Below are 22,341 nucleotides of genomic sequence, written 5' to 3' on the forward strand. Positions count from 1 at the left end.
GTCCCTGTTACCTACTGTTGAGCACCCTAGTCCCTGTTACCTACTGTTGAGCAGCCTAGTCCCTATTACCTACTGTTGAACAGCCTAGTCCCTGTTACCTACTGTTGAACAGCCTAGTCCCTGTTACCTACTGTTGAGCAGCCTAGTCCCTATTACCTACTGTTGAGCAGCCTAGTCCCTGTTACCTACTGTTGAGCAGCCTAGTCCCTGTTACCTACTGTTGAGCACCCTAGTCCCTGTTACCTACTGTTGAGCACCCTAGTCCCTGTTACCTACTGTTGAGCACCCTAGTCCCTGTTACCTACTGTTGAGCACCCTAGTCCCTGTTACCTACTGTTGAGCACCCTAGTCCCTGTTACCTACTGTTGAGCACCCTAGTCCCTGTTACCTACTGTTGAGCACCCTAGTCCCTGTTACCTACTGTTGAGCACCCTAGTCCCTGTTACCTACTGTTGAGCACCCTAGTCCCTGTTACCTACTGTTGAGCACCCTAGTCCCTGTTACCTACTCCAAAACTGATGCAAATTCAAAGCAAATTCCATATTTATCTGAGGTCTTTCTATCTCTAATGGCTTCAACGAGGGGCAGGAAGCCAGCGGCTTGTGAAAGCCCCCTCCCCCTATTAGTCCTTAAGATTTTATTGTGCTGAGCTTAAATATCTGAAATTTCTAATTTTGTCCATGAGGTTCCATTGGTTTATAACCCTATGGGTGAAAAAAAAACTTCTTTTCCTTCCACATTGGGGCTTGAAGCCGTATAATCCACATTTCAGAACAAAATAATCTGAGGTTGTGTAATAGTTTCATAAAGAAAGTTGAATTAGGAGTTGAGCAACATGCGGGTTGTCGAGAATCTATATGGTCCAATATAAATGATCAAAATGGCGGCAAACTATGAAATTAATAGTTGGAGTAGAGTATAGAGCGGACAGAACAATATCAGAGGAATTTATTGAGCTGCATTATGAAAATAGTTTAAGCCCCAAGATCTTATAATAAGTGAATCTAACATTGCAAATTGAAATTTAATTCTTGGCCGTGTACATGATTCTCCTTGCTAATATAGCATATTACAACCTAAGCAAGGCAACAGCATGCTAGATCTTGGACAATAGGTATTCAACTCTTTAAAATCCATATAAATGTCCATGGACGATTATTTCGTTGGCTATCTTTGAGAAGTCTATCATAGGATGACAAGAATTTAAAAATCATTCTCTTGTGGGAGTTAATTTATTAATATATTACAGCATGATAATAATTATGGATAAATTTGATAATTGCTATAATCATTGTATAACTCATACTGTATATGTACAGCCTTAATTATATTGATATCAAAATGATATAGCCTCATGTTTTTATATTTAAATATAACCGGTAATGGGGGGAGGAAAATGGCTAATAATGATTATAAACTGGCTACAGGTCATAAACTAGCAGTTAAAGTGGAGGTTTAACCACTTAAAACTAATAATTACTGCTTCCTTCCCTCCATACCTTCATTTTAAAATTAATATTTAAAATGCATACTTTAATAGAAAAAAACGAGGGTAGAAAAACAAGATACATTTTTGTTATATTTTATATACTGATAATTATTTATGATATATGGGGTGAGAGTATTGTGAGAGGTCAGAGACCAGAGGTGACCCAGGCAGCACCCGCCATTACTGGTGACCTTTGCTTCACCTGACCTTATACTGCTGACCCTAGCCACCTGACACCTCTATAATGGCGCAAGAGGGAGAGACACTGGCACCCGAGGTGTGGACGGACCAGGAGGAGGAGGAAGAGGTTACTAGTGAGGAAGAAGCAGTCATGGCGCCTCCTGCTGCTGCCTCACAGGTCAAGCTGGGGTCAAGAGGGGCCATGGAGAAGGGCATGAGCAGGCTCAGGAGGTCCATGGAGGAGGTGGCCACTCATGACAAACATTCTAACTCACGCTTCATGGGTAACTATAATGGGGCCGCAACACCCCGCTTTAACATACCTCGCAAATTTAAACATTATATATAGTGTATAATATGTATTTTTACACTCGTCGCCTCATATTTTACCCTTTAATTAATGTGAGGCGGTGAGTGTATTCATCTAGTTGTGCTTGTGAGGGTTGAGCTGTGGCTCTTTGGTCCTGAGCCTATTGGGCTCTATTATATCTACATTATAAACTGTGTATGGAGTCAGCCACATCACTGCCTAATGCATTCCATTAGTAACTCCTCTGACACTAAGTTGTTTCTAACGTCTCTGTGGCGAGTGAGAGTGAGTGAATATAAGGACACTATGAGTACTTGTGACTGTACAACAATGCCAAACTTAGTCTCTGTACTCTCATAAAACCAATATACATTCTAATATATAAATAAGTGAGAAAATGAGCGAGTAAATGAGTGAGAGTGAGTGAGTAAGTCAAAGTTGGCGGGTGTGAGTGAGTATGAGCACATTAAGTACTTATGACTTTACAACAATGTCAAACTTAGTCTCTGTACCCTAATAAAACCAATATACATTCAAATATATAAATAAGTGAGAAAATAAGTGGTAGTGAGTGCAAGTTGGCGTGCGTGAGTGTGTGAGAGTGAGTGAGAGGCGGAGAGGAGGAGTGTCAGAGCAGCGGCGGCCAGTGTGAGGGACACACCACACTACCAGTACCACTAGTACCACCACTACCACCACTACCACCATTATGGCGGCCAACCTCCAGTACTACAAGCAGCAGGCCATCAAGATCCTCTACCAGGACAACCAGCTGGCCGACCTCCTGGCCAAGCTCGAGGCCAAGACCCAGGTCAAGCGCGAGTATGTGGCTCTAGGTATGTCCTCGTGTATTCCCCTGTCATCTATGCCTCATACCCCCTCATACTGCAGGTATGAGGGGTTATGAGGCGCTAGAGGCTAGGTTATGAGGGATTAGTGGTGTCTGGGCCCGACCTCCTGGCAAGCTTGAGGCCAAAAGCGAGTATGTGGCTCTAGATATATCCTCCTCATCCCTCATATATCCCCCATCATCTATGCCTCATACCCCCCTCATACTGTAGGTATGAGGGGTTATGAGGCGTTAGAGGCTAGGTTATGAGGAATTTAGTGGTGTCTGGGGCCGGCATGGCGGACCTCATAATGACGTTATCGGCTCGAATTTCCGGCGTTTTTGGGGTATTTTTGGGGTTTATGGGGGTGTGAAGGGGGTGTTGATGGGGGGGGGGGTGTTGATGGGGGGCAGGTGGGGCATGGTCAGCCACGAGGGGAATGTTGGCTTTAAACTGATTTGGAGTGTGTTATTTTAGTGTTGTCTGGGGAGCTGTCTTCTACCCCCCGGCCCAAGGCCACACTTGTCTCACACTGCTCGGCCTGCTACTGTTACTACTGCTGCTGTTGCTGCTCCTGTTGCTCCTGTTGCTGCTACTGTTGCTGTTGCTGCTGTGACACTATAACCCACATTATCACATTGTACAGTGCATGTGTCTGCCGGGCTGCTCACCATATTGTCTTTCAATGTCCTGCAACACTAATTTAAATTCCTTTCAAGACACCATAATTAGTCAAGATTTTCACAATTTTGATCATATGTTGTAGCCAGTTTTTGTATAGTTTGTTCGAATGTCGGATGTTAGGCTGTTTTTACCTCCGTAGGTCTGCCTGCTATTGGGTTAAAGTCTGTGGTGAGCATTTTAGTGTTGTACTCGACTTGTTGTGTTTGCGGGGGTTGAGCTCTGGCTCTTTGGTCCCGCCTCTCAACCGTCAACAGGTGTACAGATTCCTGAGCCTACTGGGTCCCACTTCTCGACTGTCAATCAACTGATGTACAGGTTCCTGAGCCTACTGGGCTCTGTCATATCTATATTTGAAACTGTGTATGGAGTCAGCCATACACAGTCATAATGTCTTGCCGCTGTTAAATATTCCTGGGAACGGCTTTCTGTAGAAATACGAAGTGGGTCAAAAAAAGCCATCTCACTTGTACTGGAGACAAATTTCTGGCAACACTTGGTTATTGATGGAGGCGGACTAGATGCAAAGAGGCTCGTACATTTTTTTGGCAACGGAATCTTTGATCGTACAATTTTTCTAATCCGTTGTTCTTGATTAATAAAGAACTTGTGTTGAACTTCACTTGTTATTAGTAACTTGACTAAATGTTTCACGGTGATCCGTCTTGACCAGTGTCGTGAAGAATTAGGACGGCTGAACTAAAAACTGACTAAAGCGTCAGGCATTCTGCGATAATGTAGGAGCACGCACAACCATGGGCTTGATCAAACACATAATGCTGCCACTGTACCGCCGGGCAAGATCCTTGGCAGAAGAATTTGAGTTAACTGGCTGGCAAGGTGAGTAATAATAATAATAATAATAATAATTTATTTAGGAACAGTACATACATAGTTGCAGCGTTACAGTACAAACATTGTTAGATTTAAAGATAGAGGTAGTACATACAATACCTAAAGCCATTAGTACGCATAGCGTTTCGGGCAATGGTTTCAGTATGGCGATCGTGGTTAATAACGCATCATTTACACAAGATTGCCTAAATGGGAGATGCATGTCAGTCTGAGTGGTGTTTTGCATGGATTTGACCTTAGTTTAATTACTTTATGAAAGAAAGCTAGGCAGTTACTGTATTAAACAAATTGAATTTAAATACTGGTAGTGCTATACAGTAAGTGTGGCAGGGGCAGCCGACCAATGTACTCCCCAAAAAGTACAGTATTGTAAATACTAGATACATATAACATCCCAGTGACATCATTGTTTTGTAAATAAATGACATGCGGTACATACAGTACCTGAATTTTCTTCCCAGCCCAAATTCAACAGTGCACTATATGGAATATCTTTGAACCCACACTATATACAATTTTATTTTTAACGCGCCTTCTAAAGTGGCAGATGCTTGCTTCAAAATCTTTGTGGGTTTTGCATATAAGTAATAAACCTTAATTTTATCTGCCTCGATTGCAATTTTTTTTAAATGATTTTGTAATATTTCCTTGTAGTGTTTTATATACTTGTTTTATATACTTGCTGGCATACCTTCGGCTGGTTCATCCCTTAAATCTGTAACTCTTCCTTCCCTACTACCAATACTACCCATTTCCATTATCAACCACCACCACCTTCATCGGTTACAACTCCAACCACCGTTATTGATGAATTACCAATGTTCCGGTGCTTGGGCCGGAGACCACTGACCGTAACATTACCATTAACAACCAACACTTCTATCATTACAAACCCCAGTCACCAGCACGGTTAGTAAACAAGCTGAAGAAACAAGACGAGCTAACAGGAAATGCTGACCTGAGTATCTGACAGGAAACAAAAGTTTAGAGGACGTCAAGCTGGAAAAGTACTGTACTGTATAAGTTACCATCTCGGTTTCTTTTAATTTATGCCAGAGGGAGTGAACTCGTATGTGGTTTAAAGATGATTTAAAGCCAAGGGGTAGAGAAAGTGAGGGATGACAGTTTAACTTCAGAAGTGGACTGTTAACTGGCTTTGAATTAAATCCAAACAAAGGTAAGGCAATACAGATACAAAGGATAAAGAGATGTGAAATAGTATTAGGGGAGAGCAACTACAAAAAGTGGCTAAGATGTTGTCCTGAGAGAGAGAGTGTGTGTACTCGCCTAGTTGTGTTTGCGGGGGTTGAGCTCTGGCTCTTTGGTCCCGCCTCTCAACCGTCAATCAACAGGTGTACAGATTCCTGAGCCTATTGGGCTCTATCATATCTACACTTGAAACTGTGTATGGAGTCAGCCCCCACCACATTACACACACACCACGTGTGTGTGTATATGTGTATAAGTTTGGTTATCATATTAAAGGACAGGAAGACTGTTAGGCTTATCAAGAGTACCATCCACTTGGCCTGGTTGGTACATCGACAGCCTCTCCTCTTGCAGGGTTCATCTTTGCATCCCCAATGAGCCAAGTAATTGTCCAGGGCTCCTTCACTCTCAAAGTAACACGTTTAAGTGCTATAGTAATACTGGGTTGGCATTAATCTTGCCTTATCAAGCTCTCCCTAATGCCTCGCCTTCCCAGGATGCATCCCACAATACTTGCCTATCTCCTCGATACTTATTTAGTTAAGTGAACAGAGGCATAAAGTGGGAAAAAAACATTATCAATATCTTTCCTGTGCAGGAATTAAATGAAAGATCTAAATGTCACAATGCTAGAGGAGAGAAGTACACCGTGTACCAGATAAATAAGTGGTGCTAAACCCTGTCTTGTCTGTTGTCTTTGCCCTTTGGAATGGTTTTTCTTAAGATGAAGTACAGTACTGTACCGGTAAAAAACTGTGTGTATTATCTTGGGTCGTAATCTCCATCCATGGTGATCGTGGGACATTTTAGTTTGACAAGTTTTCTCATTAGAATTTCAAGTAACTAGATACCAGGCTGTAGGTGTTGATAAAATATATACTGTATGTATACACATTACTTGCCAGTTCTTGTTATGTTTTTATATTAATCATTACAGCACTCATAATGAAATATTTAAATAAATTCACACTTGGCTCTTTTTAATTCTATTGCCATGCATCGAAATTCACTTAAAGAATGTTTGGCAGAGGTGCAAGTGGTGGTGGCATGTGACTGTTGCCAGACACCGTCATTGGGTTAACCTGCAGGCATGTTCTCTCTCTCTTCCCCCCCCCCCCCCCTCCCCCTCCTCCCCCTCCCCACCTCCCCACCTCCTCCCGGAGGAACTGTACATCTGGTGCCAGATAAAGTAATGGACACGTTACAATGTTTAAACCTAGTCCTTGTAAGAATCTAGTTTCCGTGTGTGTGTTTTAGCACTTACTCATGTGGGGGGGGGGGGGTAAAGGTTTGGGGTAGTGATAGTACCGTACCATAGACTTGTGTGCTGTAAAGTTCTGCAAACATGCCTTGCGTGTGTGGCTTGGTTTAATGTTGTGACCTGATGGTGTATTTTATCAGTATTATTGAAGATAATTCCTACTAGAATGCCCTGTGCTGCAGATATAATTTTCTAAGTTGACAAAGCTAGAAAAGGCATGCATTCTATAAACACACTACTCCCTTCGCCCACTTGCCAGAGTACCATTGGGGTAACAGGATATAACAAAAGTTTAAAGACAAATTTTAAAGTCTTGGCAGTTGAGCCCATAGCATTACCCTACGCAACAGGGAAGGAGGAAGGGTTAAATACCTAGTTACACCCATTAAATTCCCACCCCAACCTCAATCATCCTAGTCCTCTATTCACACTATCCTCCACCTTTCCCCTCTCCTATTGCTGCCCTCTGAGGTGTCTTGGCTCCAATGGGAAGTCTTTGTGGCGCACACGGCTTATCCTGAGTATGATAATGGTGATAAGGGGCGCGACTAGTGCTTCCTGTTCAGCGAGTCTGTACATTGTTTAATTATAGTGGGGTAATGCAATATATACATGGAGACTTTAGTCTCCAGCTGCTGCCACTCTGTACACCACTACTACCGTCTCCCCCCCTCAACATTCCTACCAGCAGCTTGAACCCCTCTTCCCCAGGTACTGCAGCCACTAGTACCCCCTGCACCCTCCCAGGTACTGCAGCCACTAGTACCCCTGCACCCTCCCAGGTACTCCCACCACCACTAGTACCCCTGCACCCTCCCAGGTACTACCACCACCACTAGTACCCCTGCACCCTCCCAGGTACTACCACCACCACTAGTACCCCTGCACCCTCCCAGGTACTACCACCACCACTAGTACCCCTGCACCCTCCCAGGTACTCCCACCACCACTAGTACCCCTGCACCCTCCCAGGTACTCCCACCACCACTAGTACCCCTGCACCCTCCCAGGTACTCCCACCACCACTAGTACCCCTGCACCCTCCCAGGTACTCCCACCACCACTAGTACCCCTGCACCCTCCCAGGTACTCCCACCACCACTAGTACCCCTGCACCCTCCCAGGTACTCCCACTAGTACCCCTACACCCTCCCAGGTACTCCCACTAGTACCCCTACACCCTCCTGGCAACTACAGCATCACAGAAGGGGTTGCCAGTCGAGTGATTAAATACAGTGAATAGTGGTAATGATACAGGGTTCACAGTGGTGGCTGTGACAAAATGTTAAATATAGATGAGGCAATTTGATACATGGTCAGTGTAGTCGGTTTATTTTGTATTAATTGTGAGAATGATAAGATTGTGTAAGGTGGGGATAGTGATGCCTCATCCCTGGCAACCGGCCAGCTGACCTTGTGTACTCATTGTGCGGCAATTCTGTGTTGCCGTGGAAGTGTGGTGAATGTCAAGTGTCAGGAAGGCTGCATTTGAGTGGCTTAACCTCTCAAAGTAACACTTAATGCTTCTGAATGTTGATGTTTTTACAGCAGTTACTGGATCTGTGAGAAATGCCTTTTAATAGTTTGGAAACTTATAAGTTTATATGTAAATATATATTTGGTGTTATTTCACCACAGAGTACTTTTCTAATAAAGTGGCTATAATTAAGGTACTTCCTATATAATGATTGAATAGCTGAGACAGTTTTAGGTAGATTGACTTTTATTTTCGTGTGCATTTTACAAGTTTCATGAGCATGTATATTTTGAATTTGATTTGTTTTACTAATTTTTGGGTTTTCCTCTTAGCCTCCTGCTGTAAGTACATTTAGCAGTAGTCGTCGTAGACAGTATCCAGGGAGAAAAGATTCACTTTTGCTGTTTTGAGCATTCTTGAATTTTGCCAGTCTTGAGAAAATTAGTAAAAATATGAAGGAATGTGTGTCATGGTTTAGGGGTCTGTATTGAGTAAAGTATAGAGTAGTCAATAATGTGTTGGCTTAAGGTGGAAACTGATTAGGCTCCTGGTTTCTTGCAGGAAGTTGACTCATTGAAATATAAATGTTGCTAATGAGATGTGAAAGAAGTATACGAAGGCACTGAGGCAGGCAGGTTGTAAGAGCTCTCATTGCTGTGTCACATGCTATTTTTTTTTGTTTTCCTAGGGATATTCCTGTATGGGCCTAAGCCTATGGCTGATCCACTAAATGTTCCTTGTTTCTGTTTTACTTGGGTGGAGTAAGAGTATTTAGGACTCGTGTGGTCGCTTAACATTATTGTCAACAGCATTTGGTGTTCCCAGGCAGTCGCCCATCCAAGTACTAACCAAACCCAATGTTGCTTAACTTCGCTGATCGGACGAGAAGCAGTGTTCTCGACGTGGTATAGTCGTTGGCCACGGGCAATTAATGTGATGGTCAGGGTTCAGCTGATAAAACAACTTTTGATCATGTTGTGATAAGTAACTTTTTAAAATTTGTATGTAAAAGATTTAAAAAGGTGTAGTGAAGCTTATCTAGTTGCCAAGTCATAAAAGTTTCTTCATGCGTGCATGACACACAGGCCACCAGCAGTATACAGAATATTGGATAGTTCGTGTGTGTGTGTTTTACATTGTTGTGTGCCGATTGTTCAGTTAATTTGTGTTGGTTAATGCCGTGCAGTGAACATGATTCCTGAACTTGTAAACAAGAGATCTTCAGCCTAAACAATAGATAGCTTGTTTGTTGTTTGGTGGCACAATTATAATGTTTATAGTTTGCGTGTCACTCTAGTGCAATGTACATTACTGTATTTCCACTGAGACATTTAACATTAAAATGTGTAAATATGTAGAGTGAAGTAGTAGTAATTGGTGCCATGTCGGCACCAGATTATCTTGTGAAGAATCCAGTACTGGGTGCGCTGGTAACATAGGTGACGGAGATATTACCCTAGTGAGGGTGGAGCAAGGGGGGGGGGTGGTTGATGAACATCAGGTGTGTGTTCAAATTCAAAATTTTCATGTGTAAGTCTGGCATGCTTTCTGTATATACAGTCATTTCTATGGCTAGGTAAGGTGGTGTTTTATATCATATCAGATAAAATTTGCCCTTTGGGAGTGGAGTTATCTTTATCTGGCTCTTATCTAGAGCTGGCGAACACATGTCCAAACGGTTTGAGTCAGTAGCTGCCTAGTAGTGGAAAAGGTCTTCAGGTTTTTGGTAATAGAGGCTTTCTTTTGAGCAAAAAAGGAAAGGCAATGTCTACTAAGAAAGAGACACAAGAGGAGGTGGAGGTGGAGTTCAAGATTCCTGATGTGGTAGAGTGGATGATGAAGGATATTCTGAGGGACTCTCGGTTGTCAGTTCTGAAGGAAGAGAAACATTGGCCTTACGTAAAATACGGTATGAGCAAATAAGGTTTCTTAATTTTATCATGCTAAGATTTGACTGCATCTTGTATATCATATCTTTATGCTTTCACAGCTTGTGTATAGCATTAAAAAGTTTGTGATGAATTGTACTTGTGCTTGCGGCACACCTAGTAGAGTACCCTAGCTGGGTAAGGTACTGTACATTTTTAATGGCTATTTAGAAACTGGTTTCCAGCAAATTTCATTATTGGATTTCTCAATTTCCTGGATTTCCTCGCGCACATTACTTGTATCCTAAAGTGAGGGTTTTCTCCCATTGTTAACATTGCTAAAGGTTGCACTGCATTCTGTTAATTAAAAAAAAAATACATTCCTGTAACGAGTACACAATTTAATATATACCAGGTGTATAGAAATATAATTCATTCTAGAACTCAAAAATTAGTCAATCATTACTTGGTAGCACACACTAATATTTAATGTGTTCTAAGTTCCAACCCATACAGTGCATAATTGAGGGCCACAGTGCATAGTGTATACAATTACTATGCATAAATGTAAATCGGAATGTTTGCATTTCAAAATTTGGCATGAAATTGCTTACCCACAACTTCATCTGCATAATAAATACAGTAATCTTCTGTACAAATTATGGGTTGCCTGTACATAAAAATGTTCTAGTTGGAATAAGCTAGATTGCAATTCTGGCATGGGTTAGTTTTCCACTTGGCTTGATAATATTGTCCAAAGTGTTAAATAAATAAATAAATAAATAAATGTTTATTTAGGTAAGGTACATACATACAAGAGATTTTACAAAGATTGATGGATTTATAGATAGAGCTAGTACTTAAGAGTTAGAGTATTAGTTAGTTTAAGATAGAGCCGACTTAAGAGTTGGGGGCTCTGGCATGTTTGTCCAGGCTGCAGTAAAACTTTTTTTCATTTAAATATGGTGGTTATCTCAACTTCTCTATGGCAGGCCTGTATATTACTGAAGCTGTACATTACATAGATATTATGGAGTTGTACTTGTGCTATGTCGGATGAATGTTGGAAGATTATTATAGGTTAGGTTGTCTTTAACTTTATAGGTTTATTTTAGTTCCCATTATTGAATGGTTAGTAAATGTGTTAAGATGTTCATTGGATAAAATGACAGTAGTGACGTACTCCACAGGTGGCATCATCCTTCTGAGCTTGTACCTGGCGTTTGGTTATGGTGCCCAACTCATCTGTAATGTGATTGGTTTTGTGTACCCAGCCTACTGCAGCATCAAGGCAAGTTAACACTTCGCTCTTAATAAACCCCATGTTCAAAATCACAATGTTAAAGTGGTAAATATCTTTGATGGAACAAGTTAGAACATTTTCTATCCCTGTATCCATAAATCTTTGAGATTAAGAATATTTTTGTGGTTATCTTGAGATGATTTCGGGGCTTTAGTGTCCCTGAGGCCCGGTCCTCGACCAGGCCTCCACCCCCAGGAAGCAGCCCGTGACAGCTGACTAACTCCCAGGTACCTATTTTACTGCTAGGTAACAGGGGCATAGGGTGAAAGAAACTCTGCCCATTATTTCTTGCCGGCGCCTGGGATCGAACCCGGGACCACAGGATCACAAGTCCAGCGTGCTGTCCGCTTGGCCAACCGGCTCCCTCAAGTCAAATCAGTGGTAGTCAAATTTAAAGCATAATTATTTTTAGGCAGATGTACAGTCTTCAAACTGTACAGTAAAGTGCTGTAAAAATAGTGTACATTGTAGGTAAAAGGAAAGTATTTGGCAGACAGGTGGCACAAAGCTCCAGTGTGATTCCCAAAAGTGGTTATAAAACCTCATCTTATAAATTAATTGGCACTTATACCAGAGATTTTATTAGGACTTGAAGGTTTAGGGTGTAGAGGAACGGGGAGTTAATTGGCACATTTTGGGAATAGTCGTTTGGCACATTTTTATTTTGGAAGCTGCATATATATGTCTGTATAGCTCTCTCCTGATTTCGACAGGCTCTGGAGTCGCTCAAGAAGGAGGACGACACCCGTTGGTTGACCTACTGGGTTGTGTTTGCCTTGTTCTCAGTGTGCGAGTTCTTCTCCGATCTGCTGCTCTCATGGTTCCCCTTCTACTGGCTGGCCAAGGTGAGCAACTTTGTTATTGTAGTCAAAACAAAAACCCACGTATAACAGATAAAACAGGTAGACCAGGCACCAATTGCATATCAAGATAATAAAGAACATTTTTCAGTATGGAAGCTCATGTGTGTTTATTGATGCATGTAAACTTTTCTCCACTTGCTGAGAAGTTCTAGCAGGGATACTCAGCCATGATTTAGCACATTTCTTAACCACCGTGCTGTGCGGAGTTTATTGAGAAATTCCCCCGGTACGCATGAAATGAAGTGTTCCCAAAAAATTCTTTTTTTCTTCGTAAAATGATAAATTCCCTTCCCTAAACATGTCTATGTAAAAATAAGTACCAAATTCCACTTACTTTGGCTGTAGGGACGTGGACAAGGTGCGCTGTGACGTCATCAGGGCCTGGTCGCCCGTGTGTGACTCGCCCAGACACGGTCGCGCGGACCATTCAAGCACCGGCTGTTGCCACAAATATATTTTCAATTATTTGTTTTATGTATTTCCAATGCGGTTTTATTTGTTTTTTTATTGTATATGATGCATATTTGTGTCCTTTACAATATGTATACAGTAGAACGTTCATAATGTTCCATGGAACTGTGATACATGTGTCAGTAATGTGGCCACAATAAATGTTTATTGTTGCAATATTACCTGTTAAAAAATCACTAAAATTTCAATATGTACAGTTTCACACACTATTTACACAGTAACACACTGTATTACACACTCAGTACTTCGGAAGTGAGTAATAATCAACGAAATAGCCCATGGTACGCAGCGCGACTTCGCTCTCAGTGCACCAGGTACAGATAAATTTTCGCTTCCTGTTTCTTCATTCTGTGTGCTTGCAAATAACGCACTCACGTACACCCTTGGCTTTAGTACTTGTAGATTGTATGTAACCAAGCTTGTAAAGCATAAGGTAGTCTTGAAAAGATTATAGGAAAAGATCAATTTGTAAGGTAGTCTTGAAAAGATCGCTTTGTATGGTCCCACACAGGAAGAGATTCAGCTTACCTCGAGTGTCTGTCAGTTGGGAAGAGATTCAGGTATTCTTGAAAATATTTATGGAAAACACCACCATGGAAGCCGCTAACACTGTTCATCTATGCTATTTGTATCAGATGCATCATCACTGAACGCAGAAAAACATTCATCTAAGTATCATCTAAGTAAATGGCATAGGATTGCAAGGGTGACGCTCAGAGCTACAACTGGATACGCTCGCTATATTGTCCTCATAGGTGCTGTATCACTTGCATCCAACCTTTGTGTTAGGTCCTTATTGCGCCTGGCTTCCCCAATATTATGACCCTTATGTTCTTTAAACAATAAGGTTTGAATTTCACCTACAGAGCATTATCTTTCAACACCGCGTCGGACAGGTGTTTGGGAGCCAGAGACGTGTGCACCACCCATGGTTGCTCATTCAGTACTAACCCAGCCAGCAGCCCTAGGGCATTCTGGGATTTTTTTTCCAAGATGGCTGCCTCTCACTGGAGGTCCTAAGAGTCCATTTCGTACACAACCAACCTCGTACACATTTAGAATTGGTTACGAAAAATCAAAACGAGTTTTCTCGTTTGGCGCAGTTTCCCGCCGACCGAGAAAACTCGGTTGGCGCAGTTAAGTGCTTAAAGGAGGGACGTTATAGAAAAGCACGAATGGGTTACAAAGCAACACAGTCGTTTTCCATCTACTACGGATAAAGTTCAGGAGATTTAAAAAAATGAACTAGTAAGTCCTTATTAATTAATTTTCTAACAGGAAAAATTAGTCAAAGTAACACTATACCAGGCCATAAGTATTACCTTAGTATATCTCGTGTACTCAACCAGTAGAACGATCACTAAGGAATCTTGTGCAATTGAGCTGCTAGAAACAAATCCCTTTACACTTGTCCAAAATACTGCATTTAAAGTCAAATTGTTATCAAAGTTTTCAGTTTGATTACACATGTTTTATAATGCAACACACAAACTATTGTACATTTTTAATTATACACTTGCAACAAACTTTAATATTCAAATTGCAACATTTTGTTTGCTAAACATTGAGCTTGAGCTGCTGTAGTGTGGATGTTATGCCAGACGCAGGCGGCTGCCACCAGTGGCCCACTGTACTTGACTTGGTGCTACAATAATTGTATGTGTACTATAGCTATTTTAACCAAATATTGTATTCCTTGTAATTGTTGTTACAGTGCATGTTCCTGGTGTGGTGCTTCCTCCCAGTGTCTTGGAATGGTTCGGACCTGATCTACCATCGTGTGGTTCGTCCAGTCTTCATCAAACACGAACGGGAAATTGACAGTGCCATGTCAAAGGTTCAGGATAAGATCAGTGAGCTGGCCGACACTGCCACCAAGGTTGCTGCCGATGCAGTGAAGAAGGATTAAGGTAACTGTGACCGGTCGTTCCATAGAGTTCACAGTTTGATGATGGGAATAATGTTTATATTTGACTAGTGAATTTTATAGTTGCACGGAGTTATTTAAATTTTGCTTAAATTAATAGGCATCATTCGGAAAAATTGGTGCACACCTAGTAATCGTCTTGATAAAAATGTTGCCATTCTGGGTTTTTTCCTAATCTTTATCATTAGTATACAGTTTGGAAATGCAAATTATAGTTCTAAAAGAATTTTTCACATTATTAGAATCATTACTATCAAACCGAGGAATACAAAGTGACTTAATAATGTAAGTGTTCTGTACTCACAACTGAGCCTCAAGGCTGCTTTTGGCTTATAAGGCATCCCAGATGACTAGTTCCTTGTTTCACTTTTAACACTTTCGCGCTCCCTGGGAATAGGCTGACGGTAAGCCCTAAGTGGGCCGTTCGTGTCGGCCTACTGCGCGTCAGCACTAAAATGTTTATAATCTTTTCGGGGTGGGGAGCTTAATTTTGGCGGCATGTATTTAAATTTGGTATCATTGTGTTCGCGAGAGAATGCTCTAGAGGAATATATATATAAAATGTCACCAAAGACAACATGAGAACCACACCGAATAACAAACTGTGGCGGTCGTTAGCTGTGAGCGTAAAACCGGGCATCAATGTTTACGATGTTTTTATGTTTGCGAACCCCAGAATTATTATTCGTGGTTTATTTTGGTATCATTGTGACCGCAATAAAATTCCCTACACGGACATATAAATATACACAATAAATAATGGTGTCGCCCCACCCACAGGAATGTGGGAAGTTGGCTTAGGGTTACCCGCCGGAGCGCGCCCAGCTGCACATGCGCTCAACCACAACTGAAAAGTTTATACTCTCCTCATGTCTGTGACCCTCATTTTCGATGTACGTGTTTTTTTTTGGTATCACTGTGTAGCTAATGAAATGTACTATAAGAACATATGTATAACATTTCACCAAAGCTAACATTAGGCGACCAGCAACCAAAGAACTGCGTGCTTTGTTTCGCGCTCACGCTAAACTCCGCTAAACTCTCCCTATATGTTGCTACTCTGATTGTGTTTATCAAGTCAAAACTTGTTGCATATGGTTTTGTTTGGTATCACGGTGATCGCAATAAAATTGCCTACACAGACATATGCATAAAAGTGGGTTACACGTGCGCGCCTCACCCCCAAACACCCCCAAACACGTCGATGCCTCACCCGCCCAAACACCCGTTTCCACGCCCGGTACACCCAATACACCCGACAAACAAAAATATTGTTCCAATGGAAGTTTTTGTGCTACATTGTTCATTTTGGTGTCAAAATACTCGCAAGAAGATGCACTATGTAGACATACCAATCTGAGCACTAAGAACTGGAATATATATAGAGCTACCCACAGCAAAGTATGAAGAAGTAATAACCTCAAAATGTGTAATATAAATTATGTGTACTTACCCACGATGTGATGAAGGAAGGTCAACAAGTTGAGCATTTGATTATCCACTCCACCGGCTTCAGGAAAATGTCCCTGAAGTTGCTCAACAGATGTTACGTTAGGTGGAGTGGAAGCTTGCAGAGGAGTTATTTCTTTGCTTTCCAAAATATCCTCTTGCGGTGATATTTTGAGTAGCATGGTGTGGCACATAGAGCAACTCCACATGTCCTGCACTGATACATACAGTCTTTTCTAATTCCCGACTTCATACAAACTCGGCACCGTTTCCGTTTAGCAATTTTCACTAATGCATGAGTCAACTTCCTGTTTAGCCTGTCCTCTGAATCAACAATGCGGGGGTTTTTCACAGGTGGAGGAGTAGCTTCAGCTTGAGGTGCAGGCGTTTCAGTTTCAGGTTCAGTGTCTGATGAGGATGAGGCATGTGGTTGGCGTGGAAGACGATGAAATAAAGGACGCCTCGCTCCAGATGGGCCAGGTGTTGCCAAATCGTGAGAAGGTTCCTGGTAATCATCAGCATGTGGGAGAGGGCTTTCAGTAGCAGGCCACTCATCCATGTCCCACCCCAACAGGGCCCATATTGCTACTTCATGAAACTGGAGTAGGGTCAGTTTCTTGGCATCAGTTGTGTACATCTTGTACAACACATAGGCATTGTGTATAGCCATCTGAAGGAAGTAAAATGTGATCTTCTTAGTCCACTTATGCGACTTCCTGGTGAACCTGTAATATTTGACCATTTGGTCGAAGTGATCAACTCCCTTCATGTTGTTGTTGTAGTCGCAAATGGCTGTTGGTTTGTTTACAGTTACAATCTGAACAGATGATGTTCCGTCACGTTTCTTCACTCTCTTCCTTCTCTGTACTTCCTGTGTGTCAGCATTATGGCAGTTTGTGATCACTGACACCACTCTCTTGTCTTTCCAAAGGATAACAAAAGTGTTATCCTTGCGCCTGAAAATAGTCTGATCAACAGCGAATTTACCTTTGGCAAGTTTTTGCAGCTCTTTAGGGGCACCACGCTGCAATCTGAGTGTTCCACAAGTGTACACACCATTTTCCCTTAGCAATTCTGTGAGATGGACAGAGTTATAATAATTGTCCATATAAAGATGATAACCTTTGTTCAACAAGGGTCGCATAAGGCCCATCACTGTCTCAACTGTTGTCTTGCCCACTCCAGAATAAACCTCGAAATCAATAATATAACCAGTCCCTGCCTCAGCAAGCATGTACAACTTTACCCCATACTTATCAGGCTTATTGGGGTTGTAAACCTTGAAGGATAGACGACCACGCCACGACATTGTACCTTCATCCAAACTGAGTGCTTGATTGGGGACGTAGTAAGAGCCAAATTTGTTGGTCAAATAGGTAATGATGGTGCTGAGTTTTATCATGCGGTTCTTGTTGTTGGGTGGAATTGCAAACTGGTTATAAGTATGAAAAAACTGGGCAATATGTTGGAATCGTTTTGAAGTCATGAACACATTGAAGGTCCTCATATGCCACAACCGGCTTGTTTGCCAGTACATGCGCATTGTTGGGAGTCGTGCAATACCCATCAAGATTGATAAAGCCAAATACCTTGCCATTTCCTTCACAGATACCTCCTTCCACAACCTCATAGTGCGCCTGGAAGCATTCTGAATAAACTGCCTGGCATACCTGTTAGTTTCCACTGTGATGAACTCAATTAGGGCACGGGTCAGAAATAATTGAACAAATTGCAGGGGGGTAATTGGCACTGGGACAGTTATGCCTGGTGTGGCACTGAAACTGCCTACAATAGGTGGTGTATTGTCAGTTGACCAGGCAGCATCGGGATTAGGCTGTTGAAGACGTCCTGCACGCCTCCTTACAGGTGCCTTGGGGCGGCCCACATCCGCTGACTCATCCTCAATCCCCTCGCTACTCTCCTCAGTCGATGATGAATCAAACTCATCAGACGACGCTGTCCCCTCATTATCACTACTGAAATCACTCTGACGCTCTTCCCCTTCAGCATCTGCCTCCACATCTGACAAACGATCCAACAAATCAGGAATTTTACTAGGGGTAAGCTTCACATTGCTGAACCTTTTGTACAGCTCACTCAACTTATCTTCCTTGGTCATTTCACTATCCTTCTTGGGGGTAGAGGTGCTCTGTCCTTTACCACGATCCATGTTTGCAAGTAATAATGCGTTGTAAGGAGACAGGAACGAATAAACACTGCTACACAGGGCAGAGAGTGGCACAGGTTCTGGACGCGAGAGCGCGGTAGTCCGGTCACGAGAGACGTAAACAAAGGACTAGGCCGACCGCATGGCGTGACCCAGAATCCCATGCGGCCTACGGAGGATTGTGGGAAAACAATGGCGCTCATTTCAAAAAAAAAAAATTGAAGATCGCATAGAAACTTTTTTTTTTACAAATTTTTATATCGAGTGACGCAAAAATGCGTCACTGGAACACATTCAGTAGAAAAATGAGTGACGAGTTATTAAGTCTGTGGAACGCGAAAGTGTTAATGACATTCCACCTTCTTCCATCTTTCTCAAAGTTCAAATAATTTTCCCAAATTCAGTTTAAATCTATTTACCAATTCTTAAAATTCTCATTACTTTTTGTACCTTAATGTACAAAAGTTTTTGGCATTATTATATACACCTTTATTTATTTTTATTTATTTATATACAAGAAGGTACATTGGGGGGTTAACAGAGAAATTAAGTTGATTTACATTCTTGTAAAGCCACTAGCACGCATAGCATTTTGGGCAATACCTACATTGGTATACATAAATTGTCCTATACAAATTACAGTACCCCTATTAAATACTAGCTTTTACATCCTTGCCTAATATACATATACAATAAATATTGAATAACCAGGATGGCATCACACGACCCCAGCCGACAGTTGCGTAATGTTGGACTAATTATTGTCCAATTGCAGTCTGGACATTGCAATTTGTGATTTCCAGAATAATTTTTAATTTTATCTGGTTACTTGGGTAAAGGATTTCGTTCCATTTTTCTCTCTTCCCTTTGTGACCATCATTTTGGACATCAAAATTTCGTTAGTGGTGTCTAGGTTGGAAAATTATTATCTACAGCTCTTTCTAATCTTGGTTTTGCTTCCATCAAATTTAAGGTAATAATTTAATCCTTGCATGTAACAATTTTGTATAATTTAAGAGCCCTCTAGAGTTGGGCTAATTTGATCACTGACTGGCCTTGGATTATTTCTTTTAAACAATTTATCTACATTGAACTCTAATGTATTGACAGTACTTCATAGCCCCAAGTCTCCATAAACACAGTAAGCCTGTAGAGAGCACAAACTGCAGCTGGGATTGAGTGCTGAGGCGTACTAATGGTCGCGTGGAAGTTGGTTGTAAGGAAGTGACTGTAGTTCATGGGGAAGCCTGTGTGTGTGTGTGTGTCTGTGTCTGGTCTTGGAGGCAAGGTACTGCTCCAGGAGTGGTGCTGCTACATAGTGACTAATTCATGGGGAAGCTTGTGTGTGTCTGGTCTTGGAGGCAAGGTACTGCTCCAGGAGTGGTGCTTCTACATAGTGAATAATTCATGGGGAAGCTTGTGTGTCTGGTCTTGGAGGCAAGGTACTGCTCCAGGAGTGGTGCTTCTACATAGTGACTAATTCATGGGGAAGCTTGTGTGTGTCTGGTCTTGGAGGCAAGGTACTGCTCCAGGTACTGCTACAGTGTGAATGATGCAATGAATAAAACTTTTTCCTTCTGCTACCTGTAACCTTTTTACTATATTATCCTGTTTCTGTGCTGATGGCCCCACTCCGTGAGTAGGAGGGGGGGGGGGGTGTTGCTGACAAGTTTACTAGTTAAATGCTATAGTGTGGCATTTTGCAATGTCGTCATTATTACTTGATGACTTTAATGCTCCATGAAATGTGTTGGCGGAATGTTCGTGATGGAAGTGGCGAGTTATATTGGTTAAATAGTTGTTCATGTTGACTGTGGCATCAGAGCCATTAGGTTCCAGGTTCAGTGCCTGCAGGTGGAGAGAAGCATTTGGGCAAAGTTTTCATCTTGGATACATAGCCTTCCCGGTTTGGTGCCGCCTTTTGATAATTACCTTTCATCTTGGAGTTGGGGAACTGTTGTGGGTTGGAACCTGACAAGAACAGTAATTGGCCTAGGCTTATCGAGATCTCCCTAACGGGCTTTCTCTTCCTGACTATAAGGGAAACCAAATTATACGTAAATCTTATTATTTCTTAAGATAGAATGAAGTTGGGAAGTTTATTATATTTTTTTCATGGTAAAGGCATTAATACTGAGCCAGTTTTGTCCAGGTAATTAATGCAAGTTCTCTCCACAGACTTTCAAGACAACTCGATGAATAATGCTGTTACGTGGTGGATGGCTGATGGCAACTCTCAAATTAAATTCTACAGATATGTGAATAATGCAATATTTATAGTTGCGGATGTATATATTATTTGTCTAGCTTGCCAGCTTTTTCACGGATGTATGTCTTTGTAATACAGAATTTTTGCAACGGTGTAGTCTAGTCAGGTTAAGTCACATTCAATAGAGAGGAAAAATGTTATCCGTTTTCCATGATTTAGTTTATAGTTTTGTTGTGATTAGTTCAGTTTGTGGTGAAGGTGAATGTTGGGAGCCATGCCCAGCCTCCTTGCACAAGTATTGTTTATGACCAAAGGTTTGTTTATAAAGGTAAAGTGATGCGTCACGTTGCCAGTGTTGGGCAGTAGCCCACACATTAATAGTGTTCCATTACTGGATTCTTTTTTTGCCTGATAAATAGTGAGGTTGAATAATGGATGAGAGTGGTAAGGAAGGCGGCTCGCGGTGCTCGCTACCCAACACAACACTGCACGAGCTGCCCTGCTGGCTTACGTAGGGGTTCTAGACCTCTCTTGATACTACTATACTACCACAACTTTATTAAAAAGTTCACTTAAAACTCTACATGTAACCATGTAATTGTAAGATGCAGCATAATGTTTTGTTAAATAGCCATGAAAGGTATTACTTTTTATTATAACCAAGTTAATAAAAATTAAGTGTAATGGTGTGCTTTCTCTTCCTTTTAGGAAAGAATCTTAAATATTTAATGAGGACGATTTATATTTAAGACGAAAATATTTATTAAATTACATTGTAATAAAGTTGTCCTCTAGGCTAAATCATTACTCATCACCTGATGAGAACCTTATGATCACTGGTATACCTGGTGTTATGACGGAAAATTTTGTACAATGACGATGGCTGCAGTCACACAGTTTCACGGCCATGTTACCATCTGATTTTTGTGGGTCAAGTTAAACTCCATTACATCCACATAAAGCTATTATATCCTTATTTGTATCATACCCTACATATAAAGACACAATTACCCCCATGAACTGCCATATGATGATACCCACTGTAAGCAATGGAGCAGACACCCCCCCCCTCCCCATACTCTGAAATTGTCACTTGCACCCTTGTGGAATGTCAGAATGATCAAACGTTTTGCTTTCCCATTATTCCTCTTGACTGTCCCCCTTAAGAAGTGTATTAAACAAAATTATCGTCTTTGTTCTAGTATTGACATTGTGAACGATACCTAGAAACTTTTGAATACTTTGTACCAGTCCTATATAGGAATCCTAGCTTGGCCACTCAGCAAGAAACTTTCCCTGGGGGCAGATCTTCCAGATGTAACCAGAAGCCACAAACTCTGTCCAAGTCAGAATGAACAAGTAACTATCAAAAAGTGCTAAGTGTGTAGGAAAGCTATATAGCACCAGCTGTGATGCAGAATATTCAAGAGTTCCTATATATCATTCACAGTGCCAACAAGAGGAATGAGATGCACGATGTTAGACAAAATTTTCAGAGGATTTTATAAAGACATGACTTCAGGTTTTCCTGATAATTGGGACATTTTAAATGGTGTGCAACATTAGCAGAACAGGGCGCCGGTGGCTGTGTGGATAGCACGCTAGATACGTGATCCTGTGGCCCGGCTTCAATTCCCGGCACCGGCGAGAAACGACGGGTTTCTTTCACCCTGATGCCCGTTACCTAGCAGTAAATAGGTACCTGGGAGTTAGTTAGCCGTCACGGGCTGCTTTCTGGGTGCGTGTGTGTAGAAAAAAAAATAGTAACAGTTGAGAGGCAGGCCAAAAGAGC

General features: G+C 41.7%; 2 protein-coding genes and 1 pseudogene across 5 annotated transcripts; 1 reads left to right on the plus strand and 2 right to left on the minus strand.

The window, feature by feature from the left end:
- Positions 1-1,640: 1,640 nt before the first annotated feature.
- Positions 1,641-21,233, plus strand: LOC138350657 (receptor expression-enhancing protein 5-like). Of its 4 annotated transcripts, none has more exons than XM_069301732.1 (5): positions 1,641-1,953; positions 11,351-11,451; positions 12,177-12,308; positions 14,512-14,707; positions 20,519-21,233. In XM_069301732.1, the coding sequence occupies exons 1-4, from the start codon at positions 1,734-1,736 to the stop codon at positions 14,704-14,706; spliced, it is 648 nt and encodes a 215-aa protein (XP_069157833.1). In that variant the 5' UTR covers positions 1,641-1,733; the 3' UTR covers position 14,707; positions 20,519-21,233. The 4 variants fall into 4 exon arrangements, with proteins under 4 accessions (XP_069157833.1, XP_069157835.1, XP_069157836.1 ...); XM_069301734.1 differs by lacking the exon at positions 1,641-1,953 and adding an exon at positions 2,560-2,815; XM_069301735.1 differs by lacking the exon at positions 1,641-1,953 and adding an exon at positions 3,339-4,330.
- Positions 9,093-9,211, minus strand: LOC138350688 (5S ribosomal RNA; annotated as a pseudogene).
- Positions 16,304-18,343, minus strand: LOC138350548 (piggyBac transposable element-derived protein 4-like). Its single transcript, XM_069301558.1, has one exon. The coding sequence runs from the start codon at positions 18,341-18,343 to the stop codon at positions 16,304-16,306; it is 2,040 nt and encodes a 679-aa protein (XP_069157659.1).
- Positions 21,234-22,341: the final 1,108 nt, after the last annotated feature.

Source organism: Procambarus clarkii, chromosome 46, assembly GCF_040958095.1.
Source record: "Procambarus clarkii isolate CNS0578487 chromosome 46, FALCON_Pclarkii_2.0, whole genome shotgun sequence".
NCBI lineage: Eukaryota > Metazoa > Arthropoda > Malacostraca > Decapoda > Cambaridae > Procambarus > Procambarus clarkii.